This window comes from Pleurodeles waltl, chromosome 6 (assembly GCF_031143425.1).
Source record: "Pleurodeles waltl isolate 20211129_DDA chromosome 6, aPleWal1.hap1.20221129, whole genome shotgun sequence".
Taxonomy (NCBI): Eukaryota; Metazoa; Chordata; class Amphibia; order Caudata; family Salamandridae; genus Pleurodeles; species Pleurodeles waltl.
The window spans coordinates 14,407,585-14,432,820 of NC_090445.1; the positions used below are offsets into that span (position 1 = coordinate 14,407,585).

Genomic DNA, 25,236 nt, shown 5'->3' on the forward strand with positions numbered 1-25,236 from the left:
AAAAAATAGGTCAGAGTTTTTTGCCAATAAAGTTAAGGGCCTTAGTATAGGGCCTAATAGGGACCTGTTTTAATGCCCATTTTTAATTACTACCTGGTCTGAGACACAGAACAACCCGGACAACTTAAAACTCTGTGTATAATGAGTTGTTTACTCCCAAATCCAGAGTGAAAGTTAAAAAATAAACACAACATAAGTAAACAGCCAAAAACATAATATTGTTGTTCTTTTCTGGGTACGATGCCTTAACAGTCTGTGAGTAGTGCCAACAAAACCCAGAATAACAGTGTTTAAATTTTTTTTCCTCCACAGCCATCAGAACCCACGCCCTTTATTTTTAATTAGCTTGTATTGCCTTCTTAGGCCTTGGCTAGACAGCACCTGCGCTATCTTAAAGAGACGGGTTGGTTTCAATTCAGTGGGCTTCAGCCCACCCATAGGCTTACCATCTGTTTGCTCTATCATCGCTCTTGTATACCTCCTTCCCATTTAGTAATAGCATGAATGTGTCATGCCCCTCTACTCTACGCCTGCACACTCCACTAACCCCGCTCCACACAATTCTACGCCACACAATTCCACTCCAAACCACATAATTCCCCTCCACACCACATAATTTCAATCCACACAAATTCAACATCATTCCACATAATTTAAATCCACTTAAGTCCACATGATGCAAAATAATTCTACTCCACACAATTCCACTCCACACCATGCCACATATGCTACACATAATTCAGGTCCACACCACATTTATCCACACCACTCCATAACACAACACATGGCTAAACAACATTGACAACGCTAATAGCGCCTGGCTTGCCAAGACCTATTGGCTTTGCCAATGCTTGTTCTTTTTTTCCTCTGCAGAGTAAGCCCTTCTCTCACAAACAAGAAGATAGGGGGTTATCTGTTCTTTTTCCATCCTAGAAGGGAGCTACTTTCCAATCGTTGCCGGGGAGGGAGAGGAATGGATTTCAGTTTCAATGCTCACAAACATACGTTTGTGTGGGTGTTCTGAAATTTACATGGCCAAACCCTCCAGGTAACACCCACATACCAACCATGGCATGGGCTTTATGCTGTGGATGCCTGCACACTTGTAGTTGAAAAATCTGCAGCAGTAAATTCATTACTGCCTAACAGGAATGCTTTGTGAATTCCTGAAGGGCGTAAACGGAGGCATTTTTAATGATAAATATAAATTCACAGCCATACCTTTTGAGACGGTGCCCTTAGCTGCAAAGTAACTGCCACGCTCTGCTGACATTAAGAATGATCCTTTTGTTGCAGGTGGGTCACTTGTAGCTATGTGTGTGTACTCCTGTACTCAGATGGTGACAGTTCAGAATACATTAAGGTCTCCTCCAAGCTCCTGTTAGGTGTGCTATACCTATTCGCGCAGTATAGTATCCAACACTTTCAGCACACAGGTTGAAATGGCTTCCTAGAGCAGCAGAGGAAACTGGCAGCTAGATATTACTAATAGCAGTTGTTAGACCATTTGCTATAGGGTGGCCTTCCTCCAGACATTTTGCTCACTCCCCTCCCTAAAATGTTTTTTTGATGGCTTTAGGTCTTTGTGCACTTAAGCACTGATAAACAGTGCTAAAGTGCTTCTGCTGACTCCTTAAAACTTTGTAAAATTGGCCTGGACATTACTGGCATATTTAACTTCCTTCTGTGTTCCTAGTACAACATGTAAGCAAGACCTGTACACTAAATGCTACTAGTGGGCCTGCAGCACTTATTGTGCACCCACTTAAGTAACCTTTTAAACATCTCAGGACTGGCACTGCAGCCTCTGTGCGGTTTTATACTGTCAATTTAACCTGGGTAAATAAACCTCTTGTCAAGCATAAAATTCCCTTTGTTAATATATAAAAGTCACCCCTAATGTAGGCCCTAAACTGCCAATAGGATAGGGTGCAAGGTATTTAAAAAGTTGGGAATGCATTTTTACGTTTTATATGTCCTGGTAGTGAAAAAAATGAAAATGTCACTTACCCAGTGTACATCTGTTCGTGGCATCAGTCGCTGAGATTCACATGGTATGCATTAGCTCGCCATCTGGTGTTGGGTCGGAGTGTTACAAGTTGTTTTTCTTCGAAGAAGTGTTTTCGAGTCACTGGACCGAGTGGCTCCTCCTTCTGTGCTCATTGCGCATGGGCGTCGACTCCATCTTCGATTGTTTTCCCCGCAGAGGGTGAGGTAGGAGTTGTACTATAGTAATAGTGCCCGCGCAATGAAGTGTGTAAGTATGTACCTATTAAAGGTTTAAATAATATATATACAAATGTACAAAATTGAAGGTAACTTCTGAACTGCTACAGGCTTCCGGGGAGGTGGGTGGGCCCATGTGAATCTCAGCGACTGATGCCACGAACAGATGTACACTGGGTAAGTGACATTTTCAGTTCGATGGCATCTGTCGCTGTAGATACACATGGTATGCATAGACTAGTAAGCAGTTATTTCCCCATAAGCGGTGGATTAGCCTGTAGGAGTAGAAGTTGTCTGAAATAGAGTTCTTAATACAGCTTGACCTACTGCGGCTTGTTGTGCGGATAGCACATCTATACAGTAGTGTTTGGTGAATGTGTGAGGCGTAGACCATGTGGCTGCCTTACATATTTCATGCATTGGGATGTTTCCTAAAAAGGCCATTGAAGCACCTTTTTTCCTTGTTGAATGTGCCCTGGGAGTAATGGGCAGTTGTCTTTTTGCTTTAAGGTAGCAGATTTGGATGCATTTAACTATCCATCTGGCTATACCTTGTTTTGATATTGGGTTACCTGCATGAGGTTTTTGGAATGCAATAAATAGCTGTTTAGTCTTTCTGATGTTCTTTGTTCTGTCAATGTAGTACATTAATGCTCTTTTGACATCTAATGTATGTAGTGCTCTTTCAGCCACAGAATCTGGCTGTGGGAAAAAAACAGGTAGTTCTACCGTTTGATTTAGATGGAACGGTGAAATAACTTTTGGTAAAAATTTTGGATTAGGTCATAGGACGACCTTATTTTTATGTATTTGTATAAAAGGTTCCTGTGTTGTGAACGCTTGAATTTCACTTACTCTTCTCAGAGATGTAATGGCGATGAGAAAGGCAACTTTCCAGGTTAGGAATTGTATTCCGCAAGAGTGCATGGGTTCGAAAGGTGGGCCCATGAGTCTGGTTAGGACAACGTTTAGGTTCCATGAAGGAACAGGTGGTGTTCTTGGTGGTATAATTCTTTTAAGACCTTCTATGAATGCTTTGATGACTGGTATCCTATACAAGGAAGTTGAATAGGTAGTCTGCAGGTATGCAGATATTGCTGCAAGGTGTATTTTAATAGAAGAGAAGGCTAGCCTTGCTTTTTGTAAATGGAGCAAGTAATTTATTATATGTTTTGGAGTTGCGTCTAGTGGTTGTATCTGATTATGATGGCAGTAACAAACAAATCTTTTCCACTTACTTGCGTAGCAGTGTCTATTGGATGGCCTTCTGGCCTGCTTTATGACCTCCATACACTCTTGGCTAAGTTGTAAGTGTCCGAATTCTAGGATTTCAGGACCCAGATTGCTAGATTCAGCGATGCTGGATCTGGGTGTCTGATCTGTTGGTTGTGTTGCGTTAACAGATCTGGTTTGTTCGGCAGTTTGATGTGGGGTACTACAGAAAGATCTAGCAGTGTTGTGTACCAGGGTTGTCTTGCCCACGTTGGTGCTATTAAAATGAGTTTGAGTTTGTTTTGACTCAATTTGTTCACTAGATAAGGGAGGAGAGGGAGAGGAGGAAAAGCGTAAGCAAATATTCCTGACCAGTTCATCCATAGGGCATTGCCTTGGGATTGCTTGTGTGGGTATCTGGACGCGAAGTTTTGGCATTTTGCGTTCTCTTTTGTTGCAAATAAGTCTATCTGAGGTGTTCCCCAGAGTGTGAAGTAGGTGTTCAGAATTTGTGGGTGGATTTCCCATTCGTGGACTTGTTGGTGATCTCGAGAGAGATTGTCTGCCAGTTGATTCTGGATCCCTGGAATAAACTGTGCTATGAGGCGAATTTGATGGTGGATTGCCCACTTCCATATGTTTTGAGCTAATAAGCTTAACTGCGTTGAATGTGTTCCTCCTTGTTTGTTTAGATAATACATCGTTGTCATGTTGTCTGTTTTGACAAGGATGTATTTGTGGGTTATGATTGGTTGGAAAGCTTTTAGTGCTTGAAAAACTGCTAATAATTCTAGATGATTTATATGCAGTTTTGTTTGATGTATGTTCCATTGTCCTCTTATGGTGTGTTGATTGAGATGTGCTCCCCACCCTGTCATGGAAGCATCTGTTGTTATTACGTACTGTGGCACTGGGTCTTGGAAAGGCCGCCCTTTGTTTAAATTTATACTGTTCCACCATAGAAGCGAGAGGTAAGTTTGGCGGTCTATTAACACCAGATCTAGAAGGTGACCCTGTGCTTGAGACCACTGTGAGGCTAGGCATTGTTGTAAGGGCCTCATGTGCAGTCTTGCGTTTGGGACAATGGCTATGCATGAGGACATCATGCCTAGGAGCTGTAGTATTGTTCTTGCTTGTATTGTTTGATTTGGAGACATGTGTTGAATGACTCTGTTGAAATTGTGAATTCTTTGTGGAGTTGGCGTTGCTACTCCTTTTGTCGTGTCTATTATGGCCCCTAGATATTGCTGTACTTTGCTTGGCTGAATGTTGGATTTTGCAAAGTTGACGGTGAACCCTAGTTTGTAGAGGGTTTGTATAACTTGATTTGTGTGGTTTGAGCATTGTGTGAGCGAACTGGTTTTGATTAGCCAGTCGTCTAGATACGGGAATACATGTATTTGCTGCCTTCTGATGTGTGCAGCGACTACTGCTAGGCATTTTGTGAATACCCTTGGAGCGGTTGTTAAACCGAAAGGCAATACTTTGAATTGGTAATGTATTCCTTTGAATACAAACCTTAGATATTTTCTGTGTGATTGGTGTATTGGTATATGGAAATATGCGTCTTTGAGGTCTAGGGTTGTCATGTAGTTGTGTTTTTTGAGCAATGGTAACACCTCTTGTAGCGTGACCATGTGAAAGTGTTCTGATTTGATGTATGTGTTTAGTGTTCTGAGGTCTAGGATTGGTCTCAGTGTTTTGTCCTTTTTTGGTATCAAGAAGTACAGAGAATAAACTCCTGTGTTTATTTGTGTGCTTGGTACTAATTCTATTGCATTTTTTTGCAGTAGTGCTTGAACTTCTATCTCTAGAAGCTGTGAATGGTGTTTTGATAAATGTTGTGCTTTTGGTGGTATGTCTGGAGGGAATTGCAGGAATTCTATGCAATAACCATGTTGGATAATTGCTAGGACCCAAGTGTCTGTAGTTATTTCCTCCCATGCTTCGTAATATTGACCTATCCTTCCCCCCACTGGTGTTGTGTGGGGGGGGTGAGTGACGTGTGAGTCACTGCTTGTTGGTAGTGGTTTTGGGGCTTTGAAATCTTCCTCTATTCCTAGGGAATTGCCCTCCTCTATACTGGCCCGAAAGCCTCCCCTGTACTGTCCCTGGTAGGTGGACGGTGGGGACTGTGAGGTACTGGCTTGTGTGGCCTGACCCCGAAACCCTCCTCTAAAAGGTGTTTTGCGGAAGGTGGTATAAGATCCTCTGCTCTGCGGGGAGTAGAGTGCGCCCATGGCCTTGGCAGTGTCAGTGTCCTTTTTGAGCTTTTCTATGGCTGTGTCGACCTCCGGACCGAACAGCATTTTTTCGTTTACTGGCATGTTAAGTACTGCCTGCTGAATTTCCGGCTTGAATCCAGACGTTCTGAGCCATGCGTGCCTACGGATGGTAACCGACGTATTAATGGTCCTTGCGGCTGTGTCTGCTGCATCCATAGAGGAGCGTATTTGATTGTTGGAAATGTTTTGACCCTCTTCAACAACCTGTTTTGCTCTTTTTTGTAGATCTTTTGGGAGATGTTCAATGAGATGCTGCATCTCATCCCAGTGGGCTCTGTCGTATCGCGCTAGCAGCGCTTGTGAGTTTGCGATGCGCCACTGGTTTGCTGCCTGGACAGCGACCCTCTTCCCGGCTGCATCAAACTTTCTGCTTTCTTTATCTGGGGGAGGTGCATCTCCAGAAGTGTGTGAATTTGCCCGTTTTCTGGCAGCCCCTACCACCACAGAATCTGGTGGCAGCTGAGAGGTGATGAATACAGGGTCTGTAGGAGGCGCCTTATATTTTTTGTCCACTCTAGGCGTTACTGCCCTGCTTTTGACTGGCTCTTTGAAGATCTCCTTTGCATGGCGAAGCATGCCTGGGAGCATAGGCAGGCTCTGGTAGGAGCTGTGGGTGGAGGAGAGGGTGTTAAATAAAAAGTCATCCTCTACTTGTTCAGAGTGTAGTTCCACCTTATGGAACTGAGCTGCTCTAGCCACCACTTGTGAATAGGCTGTGCTGTCCTCAGGTGGTGATGGCCTAGTTGGGTATGTGTCTGGGCTGTTATCAGACACTGGTGCATCGTACAAGTCCCACGCGTCTTGATCTTGGTCGTCGTGGCTCATGGCGGTGTGAGCTGGCGAATGTGACGGGGTGTAAGTTGGTGAAGCCGGAGTTACAGGTGGAGGCGAGGGAGGAGGTGTTACCGTCTTTGCTGTTTGTTGCTGAGGAGCCTCTCGTGCTACAAACTGAAGTGTTCTCTTTCTTTTGACAGGTGGAAGGGTACTGATCTTCCCTGTCCCCTGCTGAATAAAGATACGCTTCTGCGTGTGATCCACTTCAGTGGATTGCAGTTCCTGTTCGAATCTGTGTCTTTTCATTTGTGAAGACATAGAAAGTTCTTCAGTATAGGAGCCTGAAACTGGGTCTGTTGGTGCTTTTTTCGGCTCCGAAAACCCTGTTGTTTGTTTTTTCGGCTCCGAGGTAACCTTCCTCTTCTTTTGTGCCGAAAAATCTTGGCCTCTATGATCTTCGGCGCCACTGTCTCGGCGTCGATCCGTGTCGACACCGAACTCTCGGTGTCGATGCTTCTCTTTAGCACTCTCTCGGTCCCGAGGAGGCTGCGTGCCGGTGTCTCGACCGGAGTCGGACGATCTCGACACTGAATGGGCCTTTTTCGGTGCCGATTGTTGGTCACCGTGAATTTGGGTTGAGCCATGGCCGGTTGGCAGTGGCGTCCCCTGGGCCTTTTTGCCTTTTTTGATTTCTGATCTCGACGTCTTACTCACTGTTTTTGGATGGTCGAGTTCGTCGGAGTCTGAATCCTGGATGGAAAAGGATTCCTCCTGTTCCTCTTCTGTCTCGAACTGTCGATGCTCTTTTGGCGTGGACGCCATCTGCAGTCTTCTCGCTCGACGGTCGCGCAGAGTTTTTCGGGACCGGAACGCCCGACAGGCCTCACAGGATTCTTCGCTGTGCTCGGGTGACAGGCACAGGTTACAGACCGAGTGTTGGTCCGTATAAGGATATTTGTTGTGGCATTCAGGGCAGAATCGAAACGGGGTCCGTTCCATCGGCGTTGTTCTCCACGCGGTCGGGCCGACTAGGCCCCGACGGTGTGCCGAAATCTACCCCGAAGGGCACCGAAGCGCTTCGATGTTCAATGCGTTGTCGTATGTGTTTATCTCGAACCGGATCGCAACGATACCGTCGAAAATCTTCCGTTTTCAGCTATCTTTCCGTTCCGAAACTCGGAGCGACAGGAACACGTCCGAACCCGATGGCGGAAAGAAAACAATCGAAGATGGAGTCGACGCCCATGCGCAATGAGCACAGAAGGAGGAGCCACTCGGTCCAGTGACTCGAAAACACTTCTTCGAAGAAAAACAACTTGTAACACTCCGACCCAACACCAGATGGCGAGCTAATGCATACCATGTGTATCTACAGCGACAGATGCCATCGAACCTTGTATTACTGTGAGGTCTATCGTAGGATAACACTGAGTTACCTTATCATATTTAATAAGTGCTAAATTTTGACTGGGAAAAAGTTGAAATCTTATGTTTGGACACAAATGAGTTGTAATTTAAAATCCTCTTAAATGATAAAGGCAGACTTAGATTACAATTTTGAAATCATGCCTCACTTCAGGGAACGCCACTAGCTCCCCATCCAGAAAAGCTGCCAGTTCAAGATACTCACCCTCGCCGACAAAGCGCTACATCAGAATGGACCCGCCTACCTCAACCGCTGTCTGCATTCCACCAGCCAAGCTGCAACCTCTGATCAGTTGCGCTGTCACTTGCACTCATTCCCTGCATTCACAGAAGCAGGGCAGGAGACCGCTCATTCTCCTATCTAGCAGCAAAGACCTGGAACGCCATCCACCAGGACATCAGAACAGCCAAGAGGCTCACAACATTCTGGAAGAAACTGAAGACTTGCCTCTTCGTCTGATGCTCATGACCCTACGCACCGACCCAGTGCCTAGAGACCCTCATGGGTCATTAGCTTGGGCGCTACAAATCCCTTTTACATTACAATACTGTAGGAAGCTGGGTTCTGGTTGCAGTATCCCCCACGTTTTGCCTGGTTTTTGATGCACCTTTGACTGAAGTACACTAGGTTCCTGCTAACCAGGTCCCTAGTGCCAATGTTCCTTCCCTTTTACATTACAATATTCTGGAGGTCAGAAACATAGTCTGTCTGGGCTGGGGTGTGGAACAACCATCTCCATTCCAAGGTAGGGAGCTTTGAAAAAGCTCACCGCCTTAAGTATGCAGATCTGGCCTTCCTTAGAGATAACAACCCCCCTGCCCCAGGGCCCATCTGGCATCTGGATAGATGGGAAAATTAGCTATGCAGGATACGTGTCGCATATCTGGGCTGGGAACATCCCTGAGGTAGCCTGCCCGAGGTGGACACCACCTAGGAAATTCCGTCATCTTGTGTGTTGTGGAATTTAGGAACTCTCGACAGGGTGATGCCCACTTTCCACAGGAAGTGGTCATCTAGGGGGTGTAGTGACACCAAGATACCAGATCCTCAGATCTTTGCTTGTCACAAAAGAAGGAGCGGACAAGAAGTCTGCTGAACTCGAGAACCGAGGAGCACAACTGACTTGGCGCCATCCCTGCCGGCCGGCCTGCTGCACCTGGCCTGTCTTGCCGCTGCAGCCTCCAAGAATCTAGGAGAGCTGCCAGCGCTCCGCAAATCGCCAAGAAGACCACCCTTGGAGTAGAGGAGCTGCTTCCCTACATCCACACGCACCCAAGAAAGAACTGTGAGGACCGGGATCGCCAAACGACACCGGACATCACCACAGCACACGAGCCGCCTAGCCAGACCTGAAGTGGGCCAAAGATGTCAGTGTGGTCCCCAGACCATCCAGAGACAAAGCCCACCCTGAGCTTGCCCACTATGGACTTTGAGAAGGCATCTACTGCCTGTTTCTGCAGACCTCCCTGCAACCGTGAGTGACCAGGAGACAGAAACCTGATGTCTCAGGACACCTCTGCACCAGTCAGCCCCGGACTGAGGAGAAGAGGACCAAGGGTGTCCCCACGTCTCCCAGCCTTGTGAGACCTGAGCCCACTTGTGGCTTGGCTTGGACTCCGAGTCAACGCCTGCAGACTGCAACAATGAGGAACTTCAACACTGGACCCAATGCCAGAAGACACTACTACAACCCACGGCCTACAGCCAGAGGAGGAGTGGACCAACGGTATCTCCATGTGCCCGAGGACCTCAAGGGTCGAGCCCCCCTGTGGGTTTCCTTGGACTGACCTTCCAGTCCATCCCTGCAGCAACTTTGTGACTGGACCGTTCCTCATTGAAGTGAATAGGACACCTGATGCGGTAACACACCTCTGCACCAGGATGCCCCAGAGTCTCCCAAGGTGACCTGTTAGTGTGGCCTTGGTCTAGTCACCTCAAGTCTCACAGAACAGTCCGATAAGTCGCTGTGAAGTGTCCGAATGCACTACATGTTTTTCTCCCACAGGATAACATTACCGCTCCCAAAAATTGCAGTTTTAAAAACTCTAAAACTCTATATCTCGAAAAGTACTCACCTGACTCCGGTGATCTTGGTATCTAAACTTTTATAAAAGTATATGATATTTTTATATACTGGTGTTGGATTTCTTTATTGGGTGTGTGTCTCACATACTGCATGAATGTGTGCATTACATGATCAGCACTACCCTCTGATATGCCTGTTCGCCCACATTACCACAAAAGAGAGCATTGGGGTGCCATTTGTGCCTCTATGATACCTCTGGGGATCACTTGGACTCTCTGCACAGTGTACCTAATTTTTGTCCACTATATAAAGAGGCGGCTTCCTACAATTACATTAGGAAATGCTACTTTTAGAAAGATGGCATTTTCCTGTCCTAAGCTTTCTGAGGTGTTATAGGAGCTTCCAGCTGCCTGGGCTCTTAATTGCTCCCCCATCAGTAAGTGGGCGCTGACTGTCAAATATACTGCTTGAGTATACCTAAGAGAGCCATTCTGCCAAGTTGGGAGGGGTGGAGGTGTTCCCCGTTTTTTAAAGTCTGTCTCCAGCACACTAACAAAGAACTTTGCAGAAGTGTATTGTTACCCTACATCCTTTGGAGCCTGGGCAGGGAAAATCCTGAACCAACTGTGGGGAGAAAACTCCAAGAGTTTTTTCCACTTCATACCTGGCACCAGGTATAAAAGTAGGACCCTCAAACCCACTCTTCAGTACATTCCTGGACCTGTGAACATTGCAGAAGGACTGCCTTCTTCCTCAGAGGGCTGCCCAGCCCTGCTGCCTGAGGACTGCCCTGCTGCTTGAGGCCTGCCTTGTTCTTCAGAAGACTGCCCTGCTGCTACTTGAGGGCTGCCCTGCTGCATGAAGCCTGCCTTGTTCCCCAGAGGACGGCCATACAGCTTGAGGCCTGCCCTGCTGCTTGAGGCCTGCCTTGTTCCCCAGAGGACGGCCATACAGCTTGAGGCCTGCCCTGCTGCTTGAGGCTTGCCTTGTTCCCCAGAGGACGGCCATACAGCTTGAGGCCTGCCCTGCTGCTTGAGGCCTGCCTTGTTCCCCAGAGGACGGCCATACAGCTTGAGGCCTGCCCTGCTGCTTGAGGCCTGCCTTGTTCTCCAGAGGACGACCATGCTGCTTGAGGGCTGCCTTGCTCTCTGAGGAGAAAGACTGGACCTGCTCCCTTCATCCCAGGCTAATAAGATGACTGCAAGGGTCACTTGGCTGACCTCCTAATCGGAGCTACATGGACACAGCAAGCCCCGGATGCCACCTTGCAAATGCCCTGCTGACCTGCTGTAGCTAGACTTGCCTGGACTGGCAAATGGACCTACCTGAGTCCCGTCGGCCTCTAATGGAGTGAGTTCCTGACCCACAAGAGGTCCCTCCCCGGTCCTGTACCCTTGGCTGGCATCTGTTGAGCTCCTCCTGTGAAATCCTGAAGTTCTGAATTCTGCGCATGGGACTTTGAAAGGGTAACTTTTTCAGTGGGACAAACCTAGTCCCTGTATCCAGCCCACAGTCCATGCTATCATCCTGAACTTGTGACTCTGTCCCAGCCTAGCACAACCAGATAGTCCTAGTTAGTGCTTTTTCCTTCTTGGCGCTATTTTTACTTAAACATATGAAACTGCATATCTTCGGTTCTACTAACTGGCTTTTTGTTTAGAAAATTCTAATCCATTTGCCTAAATTGGTGTAGGATTTTTCTTGAGTTGTGTTTTCACTTTATTACTGTTTGTGTGCTACATAAATACATAACACAGTGCCTTTAAGTTAAGGCTGACTGCTTTTATGCCTATCTACTAGAGGGTTAAGCACAGGTTTAGTGGCTTTTGTGGTTGACCTTGACAAGGATTGTGAGTGCTGCTTGACAAAGATGTTCAACCCTCTTAATCAAAAACACATTTCTTTCAGCACTCAACTAAGGAAGACAGCCTGATCCCCACATTTGTAAGAGTTTTTAACTCTAATTTTGGCGATTTCAGCACTTGGACATAACCACATATAGAATAGCTGTCACCCCTCTAACTCTAAGCTCAGAAGCAGAATCTACCCCGTTATCACATCATTTACCCATCTTCCTCTGGTAACAGTAAAGAAGTTCACTCCGGAGGGGACAAAGCTGAGTGCTGCCAATGAAGTGGATGAGCCGTGCAGGCCAGTGGTGGGCATCAGCCATGTCCCACAGAGGAAGGAGCTCTACCCTGCTTCTGCCACTGGGACGCCTATCGGCCCCTGGTGCCAGCTTAGGCTGGACTCCTGGCAACGAGAGGCTTAGTGCTTAGTGGCACTGAGCGATCATACCTGGAAGTTGTGCACAACAGTGATGTGAGTCGGGGGCTTCTTTGTCCGGGCATAGTTGACGACAGAGTCGTGTTTGGCCCCGGGGACGCGACATGAAGACAGGATCTGGTAATACTGGTTCATACAAAGGGGCTTCCCACCAAGGAATTCCACCGGGAGCGTCTCACTGGTGAAAGAATGAGAAAAAGAGGGACTTTACTATCTTTGTGCACCCTCATTACAATGTGTAAGAAAGCACTTCCACCTCTGTCAGAATCCACGTCACCCTTGTGAACACAACTGTCACACGAGGACTAGCATTACTCCAAGCACTACGTGCATGTGCAAGACGCTTCAGAGCACAAGGCGCTTCATCTTAGCTTCAAACAAATATTTTTAAAAGACTTTCTTATTCTTTGAAATCTGAAATTATTCCACCTTTATAGTTACTATTTTCTCAAACTATTTGTCAGGTAACAGTTATCTTATTGTGAGACACGTGGCACAGTAGCTACATGCTTTCACTGCCTTTCAAGGAGAGAGGACACATATAGAAATAAAAACAAACATATGAACAAATGAGTCCAAAAATACAACTGAAAACTGAAGCCACCTATTCAGAGACACCTGGGGATAACAGTATGACCACATTTAATAAACAGAGCTTCTTCATTCCTGTAAAAGTGCAGGGAGGAATGCTCGGGGAACCAGCAAGACCGGGTGGCAGTTAGAGTGGGTAGCAGTGAGGGGAAGTGAGGGTGGGTAGCAGTGAAGAGTGAGGGTGGGTAGCAGTGAAGAGTGGGGGAGTGAGGGTGGGTAGCAGTGAAGGGCAGGGGGAGTGAGGGTGTAGAGATAAAGGGCAGGGGAGTGAGGGGGTAGCAGTGAGGAGTAGGGCAGTGACGGGGTAGCAGTGAAGGGCAGGGTAGTGAGAAGGGTAGTTGTGAAGGGCAGGGGGTGTGAGGGGTTAGCAGTGAAGGGCAGGGGGGTGAGGGGGTAGCAGTGAAGGGCTGGGGGAGTGAGGGGGAAGCAGGGAAGGGCAGAGAGGGTAACAGTGAAGGGCAGGAGGAGTGAGGGGGTAGCAGGGAAGGGCAGGGGAGTGAGGGGGTAGCAGTGAGGGGCAGAGAGGGTAGCAGTGAAGGGCAGGGGGAGTGAGGGGGGTGGCGGTGAAGGGCAGAGAGGGTAGCAGTAAAGGGCAGGGGGACTGAGGGGGTTGCAGTGAAGGGCAGAGAGGGGGTAGCAGTGAAGGGCATAGGGGGTAGCAGTGGAGGGCAGAGGGGGTAGCAGTGGAGGGCAGAGGGGGTAGCAGTGGAGGGGAGTGGGGGTAGCTGTGAAGGGCAGGGGTGCAAGGGGGTAGCAGTGAAGGGCAGGGGAGTGAGGGGGTAGCAGTGAAGGGCAGGAGAGTGAGGGTAGCAGTGAAGAGTAGGGGACTGAGGGGTAGCAGTGAAGAGCAGGGGGAGTGACGGAAGTAGTTGTGAAGGGCAGGGGGCGTGAGGGGCTAGCAGTGAAGAGCAGAAAGGGTAGCAGTGAAGGGCATGGGGAGTGAGGAGGTAGCAGTGAAGAGCAGGGGGAGTGAGGAGGTAGTTGTAAAGGGCAGAAGAGTGAGGGGCTAGCAGTGAAGGATAGAGGAGTGAGGGGCTAGCAGTGAAGGGCAGAAGGGTGAGGGGGTAGCAGTGAAGGGCAGAGGGGTGAGGGTGTAACACTGAAGGGCAAGGGGAGTGAAGGGACAGCAGTGAAGGGCAGGGGAGTGAGGGGGGCAGCAGTGAAGGGCAGGGGAGTGAGGGGGGCAGCAGTGGAGGGCAGAGGGGGTAGCAGTGATGGGCAGGGGGAGAGAGGGTAGGAGTGAAGAGCAAGGGGAGTGAAGGGGTAGCAGTGCAGGGCAGAGAGGGTAGCAGTGATGGGCAGGGGGAGAGAGGGGCTAGCAGTGAAGGTCAGGGGAGAGAGGGGGTAGCAGTGAAGAGCAGGGGGAGTGAGGGGTAGCAGTGAGGGTAGTAGTGAAGGGCAGGGGGAGAGAGGAGGTAGCAGGGAAGGGCAGGGAGTGAGGGGGTAGCAGTGAAGGGCAGAGAGGGTAGCAGTGATGAGCAGGGGGAGGGAGGGGCTAGCAGTGAAGGGCTGGGGGAGTGAGGGGTGGCAGTGAAGGGCAGAGAGGGTAGCAGTGATGGGCAGGGGGAGAGAGGGGCTAGCAGTGAAGGACAGGGGGAGTGAGGGGGTAGCAGTGAAGGGCAGGGGGAGTGAGGGGGTAGCAGTGAGGGTAGTAGTGAAGGGCAGGGGAGAGGGGGTAGCAGGGAAGGGCAGGGAGTGAGGGGGTAGCAGTGAAGGGCAGAGAGGGTAGCAGTGATGGGCAGGGGGAGGGAGGGGCTAGCAGTGAAGGGCTGGGGGAGTGAGGGGTGGCAGTGAAGGGCAGGGGGCGTGGGGGTAGCAGTGGAGGGTATGGGGAGTGAGGGGGTAGCAGTGAAGAGCAGGGGGCGTGAGGGGCTAGCAGTGAAGGGCAGAAAGGGTAGCAGTGAAAGGCATGGGGAGTGAGGAGGTAACAGTGAAGAGCAGGGGGAGTGAGGGGGTAGTTGTAAAGGGCAGAGGAGTGAGGGGCTAGCAGTGAAGGGCAGAGGAGTGAGGGGTAGCAGTGAAGGGCAGAGGAGTGAGGGGGTAGCAGTGAAGGGCAAGGGGAGTGAAGGGACAGCAGTGGAAGGCAGGAGGAGTAAGGGGTTGCAATAAAGGGCAGGGAGAGTGAGGGGTATCAGTGAAGGGCATGGGGAGTGAGGAGGTAGCAGTGAAGGGCAGGGGGTGTGGAGGTAGCAGTGGAGGGCATGGGGAGTGACGGGGTAGCAGTGAAGGGCAGGGGGTGTGGGGGTAGCAGTGGAGGGCATGGGGAGTGAGGGGGTAGCAGTGATGGGCAGAGAGGGTAGCAGTGAAAGTCAGGGGAGAGAGGGGGTAGCAGTGAAGGGCAGGGGGAGTGAGGGGTAGCAGTGAAGGGAAGGGGGTGTGGGGGTAGTAGTGAAGGGCAGGGGGAGAGAGGGGGTAGCAGGGAAGGGCAGGGGGAGTGAGGGGGTGGCAGTGAAGCGCAGAGAGGGTAGCAGTGATGGGCAGGGGGAGAGAGGGGGTAGCAGTGAAGGGCAGGGGGAGTGAGGGGTAGCAGTGAAGGGCAGAGAGGGTAGCAGTGATGGGCAGGGGGAGGGAGAGGGTAGCAGTGATGGGCAGGGGGAGAGGGGGTAACAGGGAAGGGCAGGGGGAGTGAGGGGGGTAGCAGTGAAGAGCATAGAGGGTAGCAGTGAATTGCAGGGGGAGAGAGAGGGTAGCAGTGATGGGCGGGGGAGTGAGGGGGTGGCAGTGAAGGGCAGAGAGGGTAGCAGTGATGGGCAGGGGAAGAGAGAGGGTAGCAGTGATGGGCAGGTGGAGAGAGGGGTAGCAGGAAAAGTAGGGGGAGTGAGGGGGTAGCAGTGAAGGGCAGAGTGGGTAGCAGTGATGGGCAGGGGGAGTGAGGGGGTAGCAGGGAAAGGCAGGGGGAGTGATGGGGTACCAGTGAAGGGCAGAGAGGGTAGCAGTGAAGGTCAGGGGTGAGAGGGGGTAGCAGTGAAGGGCAGGGGAAGTGAGGGGTAGCAGTGAAGGGCAGGGGGAGAGAGAGGGTAGACGTGGAGGGCTGGGGGGGTGAGGGGGCTAGCAGGGAAGGGAGAAAGGTTAGCAGTGAAGGACAGGCGGAGTGAGGGGGTAGCATTGAAGGGTAGAGAGGGTAGCAGTGACGGGCAGGGGGGAGAGGGGGCTAGCAGGGAAGGGAGAAAGGTTAGCAGTGAAGGACAGGCGGAGTGAGGGGGTAGCAGTGAAGGGTAGAGGGTAGCAGTGACGGGCAGGGGGGAGAGGGGGCTAGCAGGGAAGGGAGAAAGGTTAGCAGTGATGGGCAGGGGGAGAGGGGGTAGCAGTGAAGGGTGAGGGGGTGGCAGTGAAGGGCAGAGAGGGTAGCAGTGATGGGCAGGGGAGGAGAGAGGGTAGCAGTGATGGGCAGGGGGAGAGGGGGCTAGCAGGGAAGGGCAGGGGGAGTGAGGGGGTAGCAGTGAAGGGCAGAGTGGGTAGCAGTGATGGCCAGGGGGGGTGAAGGGGTAGCAGGGAAGGGCAGGGGGAGTGAGGGGGTACCAGTGAAGGGTAGAGAGGGTAGCAGTGAAGGTCAGGGGTGAGAGGGGGTAGCAGTGAAGGGCAGGGGGAGTGAGGGGTAGCAGTGAAGGGCAGGGGGAGAGAGAGGGTAGACGTGAAGGGCTGGGAGGGTGAGGGGGGTAGCAGTGAAGGGCAGAGCGGGTAGCAGTGATGGGCAGGGGGGAGGAGGGCTAGCAGGGAAGGGAGAAAGGTTAGCAGTGAAGGACAGGTGGATTGAGGGGGTAGCAGTGCAGGGCAGAGAGGGTAGCAGTGAAGGGCAGGGGAGAGAGGGGGTAGCAGTGAAGGGCAGTGGAGAGAGGTGGTAGCAGTGCAAGGCAGGGGGAGTGAGGGGGTACCAGTGAAGGGCAGAGAGGGTAGCAGTGAAGGTCAGGGGTGAGAGGAGGTAGCAGTGAAGGGCAGGGGGAGTGAAGGGTAGCAGTGAAGGGCAGGGGGGGAGAGAGGGTAGACGTGGAGGGCTGGGGGGGTAAGGGGGTAGCAGTGAAGGGCAGAGAGGGTAGCAGTGACATGCAGGGGGGAGGGGGCTAGCAGGGAAGGGAGAAAGGTTAGCAGTGAAGGACAGGTGGAGTGAGGGGGTAGCAGTGCAGGGCAGAGAGGGTAGCAGTGAAGGGCAGGGGAGAGAGGGGGTAGCAGTGAAGGGCAGTGGAGAGAGGTGGTAGCAGTGCAAGGCAGGGGGAGTGAGGGGGTACCAGTGAAGGGCAGAGAGGGTAGCAGTGAAGGTCAGGGGTGAGAGGGGGTAGCAGTGAAGGGCAGGGGAAGTGAGGGGTAGCAGTGAAGGGCAGGGGGAGAGAGAGGGTAGACGTGGAGGGCTGGGGGGGTGAGGGGGCTAGCAGGGAAGGGAGAAAGGTTAGCAGTGAAGGACAGGCGGAGTGAGGGGGTAGCAGTGAAGGGTAAAGAGGGTAGCAGTGACGAGCAGGGGGGAGAGGGGGCTAGCAGGGAAGGGAGAAAGGTTAGCAGTGAAGGACAGGCGGAGTGAGGGGGTAGCAGTGAAGGGTAGAGAGGGTAGCAGTGACGGGCAGGGGAAGAGGGGGCTAGCAGGGAAGGGAGAAAGGTTAGCAGTGATGGGCAGGGGGAGAGGGGGTAGCAGTGAAGGGTGAGGGGGTGGCAGTGAAGGGCAGAGAGGGTAGCAGTGATGGGCAGGGGAGGAGAGAGGGTAGCAGTGATGGGCAGGGGGAGAGGGGGCTAGCAGGGAAGGGCAGGGGGAGTGAGGGGTAGCAGTGAAGGGCAGAGTGGGTAGCAGTGATGGCCAGGGGGGGTGAGGGGGTAGCAGGGAAGGGCAGGGGGAGTGAGGGGGTACCAGTGAAGGGCAGAGAGGGTAGCAGTGAAGGTCAGGGGTGAGAGGGGGTAGCAGTGAAGGGCAGGGGGAGTGAGGGGTAGCAGTGAAGGGCAGGGGGAGAGAGAAGGTAGACGTGAAGGGCTGGGAGGGTGAGGGGGTAGCAGTGAAGGGCAGAGCGGGTAGCAGTGATGGGCAGGGGGGAGGAGGGCTAGCAGGGAAGGGAGAAAGGTTAGCAGTGAAGGACAGGTGGAGTGAGGGGGTAGCAGTGCAGGGCAGAGAGGGTAGCAGTGAAGGGCAGTGGAGAGAGGTGGTAGCAGTGCAAGGCAGGGGGAGTGAGGTGGTAGCAGTGCAGGGCAGAGAGGGCAGCAGTGATGGGCAGGGAGAGAGAGGGGCTAGCAGTGAAGGGCTGGGGGAGTGAGGGGGTGGCAGTGAAGGGCAGAGAGGGCAGCAGTGATGGGCAGGGGGAGAGAGGGGCTAGCAGTGATGGGCAGGGGGAGAGAGGGGGGGAGTTGTAAAGGGCAGGAGGAGAGTGGGGGTAGAAGTGAAGGGCAGGGGGAGTGAGGGGTAGCAGTGAGGGTGGTAGTGAAGGGCTGGGGGAGTGAGGAGGTGGCAGTGAAGGGCAGAGAGGGCAGCAGTGATGGGCAGGGGGAGGGAGAGAGGGCTGGGTGAGGGGAAAGTGGAGGAGGAGGGAGAGAAGACTGGGTGAGGGGTAAGTGGAGGAGTAGGGGGAGAGAGGGCTCGGTAAGGGGTAAATAGAGGAGTAGGGAGGGAAGAGAGGGCTGGGAGAGGTGTAAGTGGAGGAGTAGGGAGGGAGAGAGGGCTGGGTGAGGGGTAAGTGGAGGAGTAGGGAGGGGGAGAGGGCTGGGTGAGGTGTAAATGGAGGAGTAGGGAGGGAGAGAGGGCTGGGTGAGGTGTCAGTGGAGGAGTAGGGAGGGAGAGAGGGCTGGGTGAGGTGTAAGTGGAGGAGTAGGGAGGGAGAGAGGGCTGGGTGAGGTGTCAGTGGAGGAGTAGGGAGGGAGAGAGGGCTGGGTGAGGTTTAAGTGGAGGGGTAGGGAGGGAGAGAGGGTTGGGTGAGGGTAAGTGGAGGACTAGGGAGGGAGAGGGCTGGGTGAGAGGTAAGTGGAGGAGTAGGGAGGGAGAGAGGGCTGGATGAGGAGTAAATGGAGGAGTAGGGAGGGAGAGAGGGCTGGGTGAGGGGTACGTGGAGGAACAGGGAGGGAGAGAAGGCTGGGTGAGGGGTAAGTGGAGGAGTAGGGAGTGAGAGAGGGTTGGATGAGGAGTATATGGAGGAGTAGGGAGGGAGAGAGGGCTGGGTGAGGGGTAAGTGGAGGAGTAGGGAGGGAGAGAGCTGGGTGAGAGGAGGGAGAGGGAGAGAAGGCTGGGTGAGGGGTAAGTGGAGGAGTAGGGGGAGAGAGGGCTCAGTGAGGGGTAAATGGAGGAGTAGGGAGGGAGAGAGGGCTGGATGAGGTGTAAGTGGAGGAGTAGGGAGGGAGAGAGGGCTGGGTGAGGTGTAAGTGGAGGAGTAGGGAGGGAGAGAGGGCTGGGTGAGAGGAAGTGGAGGGGGAGGGAGAGAAGCCTGGGTGAGGGTTAAGTGGAGGAGTAGGGGGAGAGGGCTAAGTGAGGGGTAAATGGAGGAGTAGGGAGGGAGAGAGGGCTGGGTGAGGGGTAAGTGGAGGAGTAGGGAGTGAGAGAGAGTTGGATGAGGAGTAAATGGAGGAGTAGGGAGGGAGAGAGGGCTGGGTGAGGGGTAAGTGGAGGAGTAGGGCTGGGTGAGGGGTAAGTGGAGGAGTAGGGAGGGGGAGAGGGCTGGGTGAGGGGTTAGTGGAGGAGTAGGGAGGAAAAGAGGGCTGGTTGAGGGGTAAGTGGAGGAGTAGGGAGGGAGAGAGGGCTGGGTGAGAGGAAGTGGAGGAGGAGGGAGAGAAGGCTGGGTGAGGGGTAAGTGGAGGAGTAGGGGGAGAGAGGGCTCAGTAAGGGGTAAATGGAGGAGGAGGGAGAGAGGGCTGGATGAGGTGTAAGTGGAGGAGTAGGCAGGGAGAGAGGGCTGGGTGAGGTGTAAGTGGAGGAGTAGGGATGGAGAGAGGGCTGGGTGCGGTGTAAGTGGAGTGGTAGGGAGGGAGAGAGGGCTGGGTGAGGGGTCAGTGGAGGAGTAGGGAGGGAGAGAGGGCTGGGTGAGGAGTAAATGGAGGAGTGGGGAGGGAGAGAGGGTTAGATGAGGAGTATATGGAGGAGTAGGGAGGGAGAGAGGGCTGGGTGAGGGGTAAGTGGAGGAGTAGGGAGGGGGAGCGGGCTGGGTGAGGGGTAAGTGGAGGAGTAGGGACAGAGGGCTGGGTGAGGTGTAAGTGGAGAAGTAGGGAGGGAGAGAGGGCTGGATGAGGTGTAATTGGAGGAGTAGGGAGGGAGAGAGGGCTGGATGAGGGGTACGTGGAGGAACAGGGAGGGAGAGAGGGCTGGATGAGGGGTACGTGGAGGAACAGGGAGGGAGAGAGGGCTGGGTGAGGGGTATGTGGAGGAGTGGAGGAGTAGGGAGTGAGAGAGGGTTGGGTGAGGGTAAGTGGAGGACTAGGGAGGGAGAGGGCTGGGTGAGAGGTAAGTGGAGGAGTAGGGAGGGAGAGAGGGCTGGATGAGGAGTAAATGGAGGAGTAGGGAGGGAGAGAGGGCTGGGTGAGGGGTACGTGGAGGAACAGGGAGGGAGAGAAGGCTGGGTGAGGGGTAAGTGGAGGAGTAGGGAGTGAGAGAGGGTTGGATGAGGAGTATATGGAGGAGTAGGGAGGGAGAGAGGGCTGGGTGAGGGGTAAGTGGAGGAGTAGGGAGGGGAGAGGGCTGGGTGAGGGGTAAGTGGAGGAGTAGGGAGGAAAAGAGGGCTTGTTGAGGGGTAAATGGAGGAGTAGGGAGGGAGAGGGCTGGGTGAGAGGAAGTGGAGGAGGAGGGAGAGAAGGCTGGGTGAGGGGTAAGTGGAGGAGTAGGGAGGAAAAGAGGGCTGGTTGAGGGGTAAATGGAGGAGTAGGGAGGGAGAGGGCTGGGTGAGAGGAAGTGGAGGAGGAGGGAGAGAAGGCTGGGTGAGGGGTAAGTGGAGGAGTAGGGGGAGAGAGGGCTCAGTAAGGGGTAAATGGAGGAGGGAGGAGGGAGAGAGGGCTGGATGAGGTGTAAGTGGAGGAGTAGGGAGGGAGAGAGGGCTGGGTGAGGTGTAAGTGGAGAAGTAGGGAGGGAGAGAGGGCTGGGTGTGGTGTAAGTGGAGCGGTAGGGAGGGAGAGAGGGCTGGGTGAGGGGTCAGTGGAGGAGTAGGGAGGGGGAGAGGGCTGGGTGAGGGGTAAGTGTAGGAGTAGGGAGGGGGAGAGGGCTGGGTGAGGGGTAAGTGGAGGAGTAGGGAGGGGGAGAGGGCTGGGTGAGGGGTAAGTGGAGGAGTAGGGAGGGAGAGGGCTGGGTGAGAGGAAGTGGAGGAGGAGGGAGAGAAGGCTGGGTGAGGGGTAAGTGAAGGAGTAGGGAGGGTGAGAGGGCTGGGTGAGGGGTAAGTGGAGGAGTAGGGAGGAAAAGAGGGCTGGTTGAGGGATAAATGGAGGAGTAGGGAGGGAGAGGGCTGGGTGAGAGGAAGTGGAGGAGGAGGGAGAGAAGGCTGGGTAAGTGGAGGAGTAGGGAGGAAAAGAGGGCTGGTTGAGGGGTAAATGGAGGAGTAGGGAGGGAGAGGGCTGGGTGAGAGGAAGTGGAGGAGGAGGGAGAGAAGGCTCGGTGAGGGGTAAGTGGAGGAGTAGGGGGAGAGAGGGCTCAGTAAGGGGTAAATGGAGGAGTGAGGAGGGAGAGAGGGCTGGATGAGGTGTAAGTGGAGGAGTAGGGAGGGAGAGAGGGCTGGGTGAGGTGTAAGTGGAGAAGTAGGGAGGGAGAGAGGGCTGGGTGTGGTGTAAGTGGAGCGGTAGGGAGGGAGAGAGGGCTGGGTGAGGGGTCAGTGGAGGAGTAGGGAGGGAGAGAGGGCTGGGTGAGGAGTAAATGGAGGAGTGGAGAGGGAGAGAGGTCTGGGTGAGGTGTAAGTGGAGGAGTAGGGAGGGAGAGAGCTGGGTGAGAGGAGGGGGAGGGAGAGAAGGCTGGGTGAGGGGTAAGTGGAGGAGTAGGGGGAGAGAGGGCTCAGTGAGGGGTAAATGGAGGAGTAGGGAGGGAGAGAGGGCTGGATGAGGTGTAAGTGGAGGAGTAGGGAGGGAGAGAGGGCTGGGTGAGGTGTAAGTGGAGGAGTAGGGAGGGAGAGAGGGCTGGGTGAGAGGAAGTGGAGGGGGAGGGAGAGAAGCCTGGGTGAGGGTTAAGTGGAGGAGTAGGGGGAGAGGGCTCAGTGAGGGGTAAATGGAGGAGTAGGGAGGGAGAGAGGGCTGGGTGAGGGGTAAGTGGAGGAGTAGGGAGTGAGAGAGGGTTGGATGAGGAGTAAATGGAGGAGTAGGGAGGGAGAGAGGGCTGGGTGAGGGGTAAGTGGAGGAGTAGGGCTGGGTGAGGGGTAAGTGGAGGAGTAGGGAGGGGGAGAGGGCTGGGTGAGGGGTTAGTGGAGGAGTAGGGAGGAAAAGAGGGCTGGTTGAGGGGTAAGTGGAGGAGTAGGGAGGGAGAGAGGGCTGGGTGAGAGGAAGTGGAGGAGGAGGGAGAGAAGGCTGGGTGAGGGGTAAGTGGAGGAGTAGGGGGAGAGAGGGCTCAGTAAGGGGTAAATGGAGGAGGAGGGAGAGAGGGCTGGATGAGGTGTAAGTGGAGGAGTAGGCAGGGAGAGAGGGCTGGGTGAGGTGTAAGTGGAGGAGTAGGGAGGGAGAGAGGGCTGGGTGAGGTGTAAGTGGAGTGGTAGGGAGGGAGAGAGGGCTGGGTGAGGGGTCAGTGGAGGAGTAGGGAGGGAGAGAGGGCTGGGTGAGGAGTAAATGGAGGAGTGGGGAGGGAGAGAGGGCTGGGTGAGATGTAAGTGGAGGAGTAGGGACAGAGGGCTGGGTGAGGTGTAAGTGGAGAAGTAGGGAGGGAGAGAGGGCTGGATGAGGTGTAATTGGAGGAGTAGGGAGGGAGAGAGGGCTGGATGAGGGGTACGTGGAGGAACAGGGAGGGAGAGAGGGCTGGATGAGGGGTACGTGGAGGAACAGGGAGGGAGAGAGGGCTGGGTGAGGGGTATGTGGAGGAGTAGGGAGTGAGAGACGGTTGGGTGAGGGGTAAGTGGAGGAGTAGGGAGAGAAGGCTGGGTGAGAGGTAAGTGGAGGAGTGGGGGGGAGAGAGGGCTGGATGAGGAGTAAATGGAGGAGTAGGGAGGGAGAGAGGGCTGGGTGAGGTGTAAGTGGAGGAGTAGGGAGGGAGAGAGGGCTGGATGAGGTGTAAGTGGAGGAGTAGGGAGGGAGAGAGGGCTGGATGAGTGGTACGTGGAGGAACAGGGAGGGAGAGAGGGCTGGGTGAGGGGTAAGTGGAGGAGTAGGGAGTGAGAGAGGGTTGGGTGATGGGTAAGTGGAGGAGTAGGGAGGGAGGGCTGGGTGAGGGCTAAGGAGAGGATTAGGGAGGGAGAGAGGGCTGGGTTAGTGAGCGAGGTGGAGACACAGGAAAGGATGACTCTGGGTAGTAAGGGGTGGCTGGGGTACCTGTGAGGGGTAGGAGGGATGACCTGGGAGAGATGCCTAGGGGTAGTGAGGGATGGATGGATGGATGTGGAGGGGGGAGAACCAGAGAGGGATAATCATGGGTAGTGAGGTATGGCTGAGTGAGGTGCAGCTGCGCTGATGGTGGGTGGAGGACAAGGGGTGGTAGGGGTAGTAAAGGGGGGACTGGGGTTAGCACTGGGTGGAGGACAAGGGGTGTGTAAGGGTAGTAAAGGGGGTGACTGGGGTGAGCTGTGGGTGGAGGACAAGGGGTGGGTGGGGTAGTAAAGTGTGGGTGGGTCGAGGAGTGGGTCGAGGGGTGGGTGGAGGACAAGGGGTGTGAAGGGGAGATAAAGGGGGGATCGGGTGAATACTGGGTGAAGAACAAGGGGTGGGTAGGGGTAGTAAAGGGTGACTGGGGTGAGCTGTGGGTGGGGGACAAGGGGTGGGGTAGTAAAGGGTGGGTGGGGTGATGGGTGGGTGGAGGACAAGGGGTGGGTGGGGTAGTAAAGGATGAGTGAGGGGTGGGTGGAGGACAAGGGGTGGGTAGGGGTAGTAAAGGGTGACGAGTGAGCTGTGGGTGGAGGACAAGGGGTGGGTGGGGTAGTAAAGGATGGGTGGGGTGAGGAGAGGGTGGAGGACAAGGGGTGGGTCGAGGTAGTAAAGGGTGGGTGGGGTGATGGGTGGGTGGAGGACAAGGGATGGGGTAGTAAAGGGTGGGTGGGGTGATGGGTGGGTGGAGGACAAGGGGTGGGTGGGGTAGTAAAGGGTGGGTGAGGGGTGGGTGGAGGACAAGGGGTGGGTAGGGGTAGTAAAGGGTGATGGGTGAGCTGTGGGTGGAGGACAAGGGGTGGGTGGGGGGGTAGTAAAGGGTGGGTGGGGTGAGGGGTGGGTGGAGGACAAGGGATGGGTAGGGGTAGTAAAGGGTGGGTGGGGTGAGGAGTGGGTGGAGGACAAGGGGTCGGTAGGGGTAGTAAAGGGTGGGTGGGGTGAGCTGTGGGTGGAGGACAAGGGGTGGGTAGGGGTAGTAAAGTGTGGGTGGGTCGAGGGGTGGGTGGAGGACAAGGGGTGGAAAGGGGTGATAAAGGAGGGACCGGGGTGAATACTGGGTGGAGGACAAGGGGTTGGTAGGGGTAGTAAAGGGTGACTTTGGTGAGCTGTGGGTGGAGGACAAGGGGTGGGTGGGGTAGTAAAGGGTCGGTGGGGTGAGGGGTGGGTGGAGGACAAGGGGTGGGTAGGGGTAGTAAAGGGTGACTGGGGTGAGCTGTGGTTGGAGGAAAAGGGGTGGGTAGGGTAGTAAAGGGTGACTGGGGTGAGCTGTGGGTGGAGGACAAGGGGTGGGTGGGGTAGTAAAGGGTGGGTGAGGGGTGGGTTGAGGTCAAGGGGTGGGTAGGGGTAGTAAAGGGTGACTAGGGGGCGGGCTGTGGGTGTAGGACAAGGGTTGGGTAGGGGTAGTAAAGTATGGGTGGATCGAGGGATGGGTGTAGGACAAGGGGTGGGAAGGGGTGATAAAGGAGGGACCAGGGTGAATACTGGGTGGAGGACAAGGGGTGGGTAGGGGTAGTAAAGGGTGACTGGGGTGAGCTGTGGGTGGAGGACAAGGGGTGGCTGGGGTAGTAAAGGGTGGGTCGGATGAGGGGTGGGTGGAGGACAAGGGGTGGGTAGGGGTAGTAAAGGGTGGGTGAGGAGTGGGTGGAGGACAAGGGGTGGGTAGGGGTAGTAAAGGGTGGGTGGGGTGATGGGTGGGTGGAGGACTAGGGGTGGGTGGGGTAGTAAAGGGTGGGTGGGGTGATGGGTGGGTGGAGGACAAGGGGTGAGTGGGGTAGTAAAGGGTGGGTGGGATGAGCTGTGGGTGGAGGGCAAGGGTTGTGGGGGCATGTAGGTAGGCGGAGGAGCAGGGAGGGAAAGCTAGGGGTAGTGAGAGGGGTCAGGGGCAGGTGGGGGAGCAGGGAGGGATAGCTAGGGGGTTTGGGGGGATCTGGGGCAGTTGGAGGAGCAGGAAGGGATAGCTAGGGGTAGTGGGAGGGGATCTG

General features: G+C 54.0%; 1 protein-coding gene across 1 annotated transcript in view; it reads right to left on the bottom strand.

Annotated features, from left to right (window-relative positions):
* CRAT (carnitine O-acetyltransferase) overlaps positions 1–25,236 on the bottom strand; it is a 466,622-nt gene that overhangs the window by 204,390 nt on the left and 236,996 nt on the right. Inside the window, exon 5 of the mRNA XM_069237047.1 lies at positions 12,248–12,413. Within this exon, the coding sequence (XP_069093148.1) occupies positions 12,248–12,413 (166 nt within the window). The remainder of the gene's footprint in view (positions 1–12,247; positions 12,414–25,236) is intronic.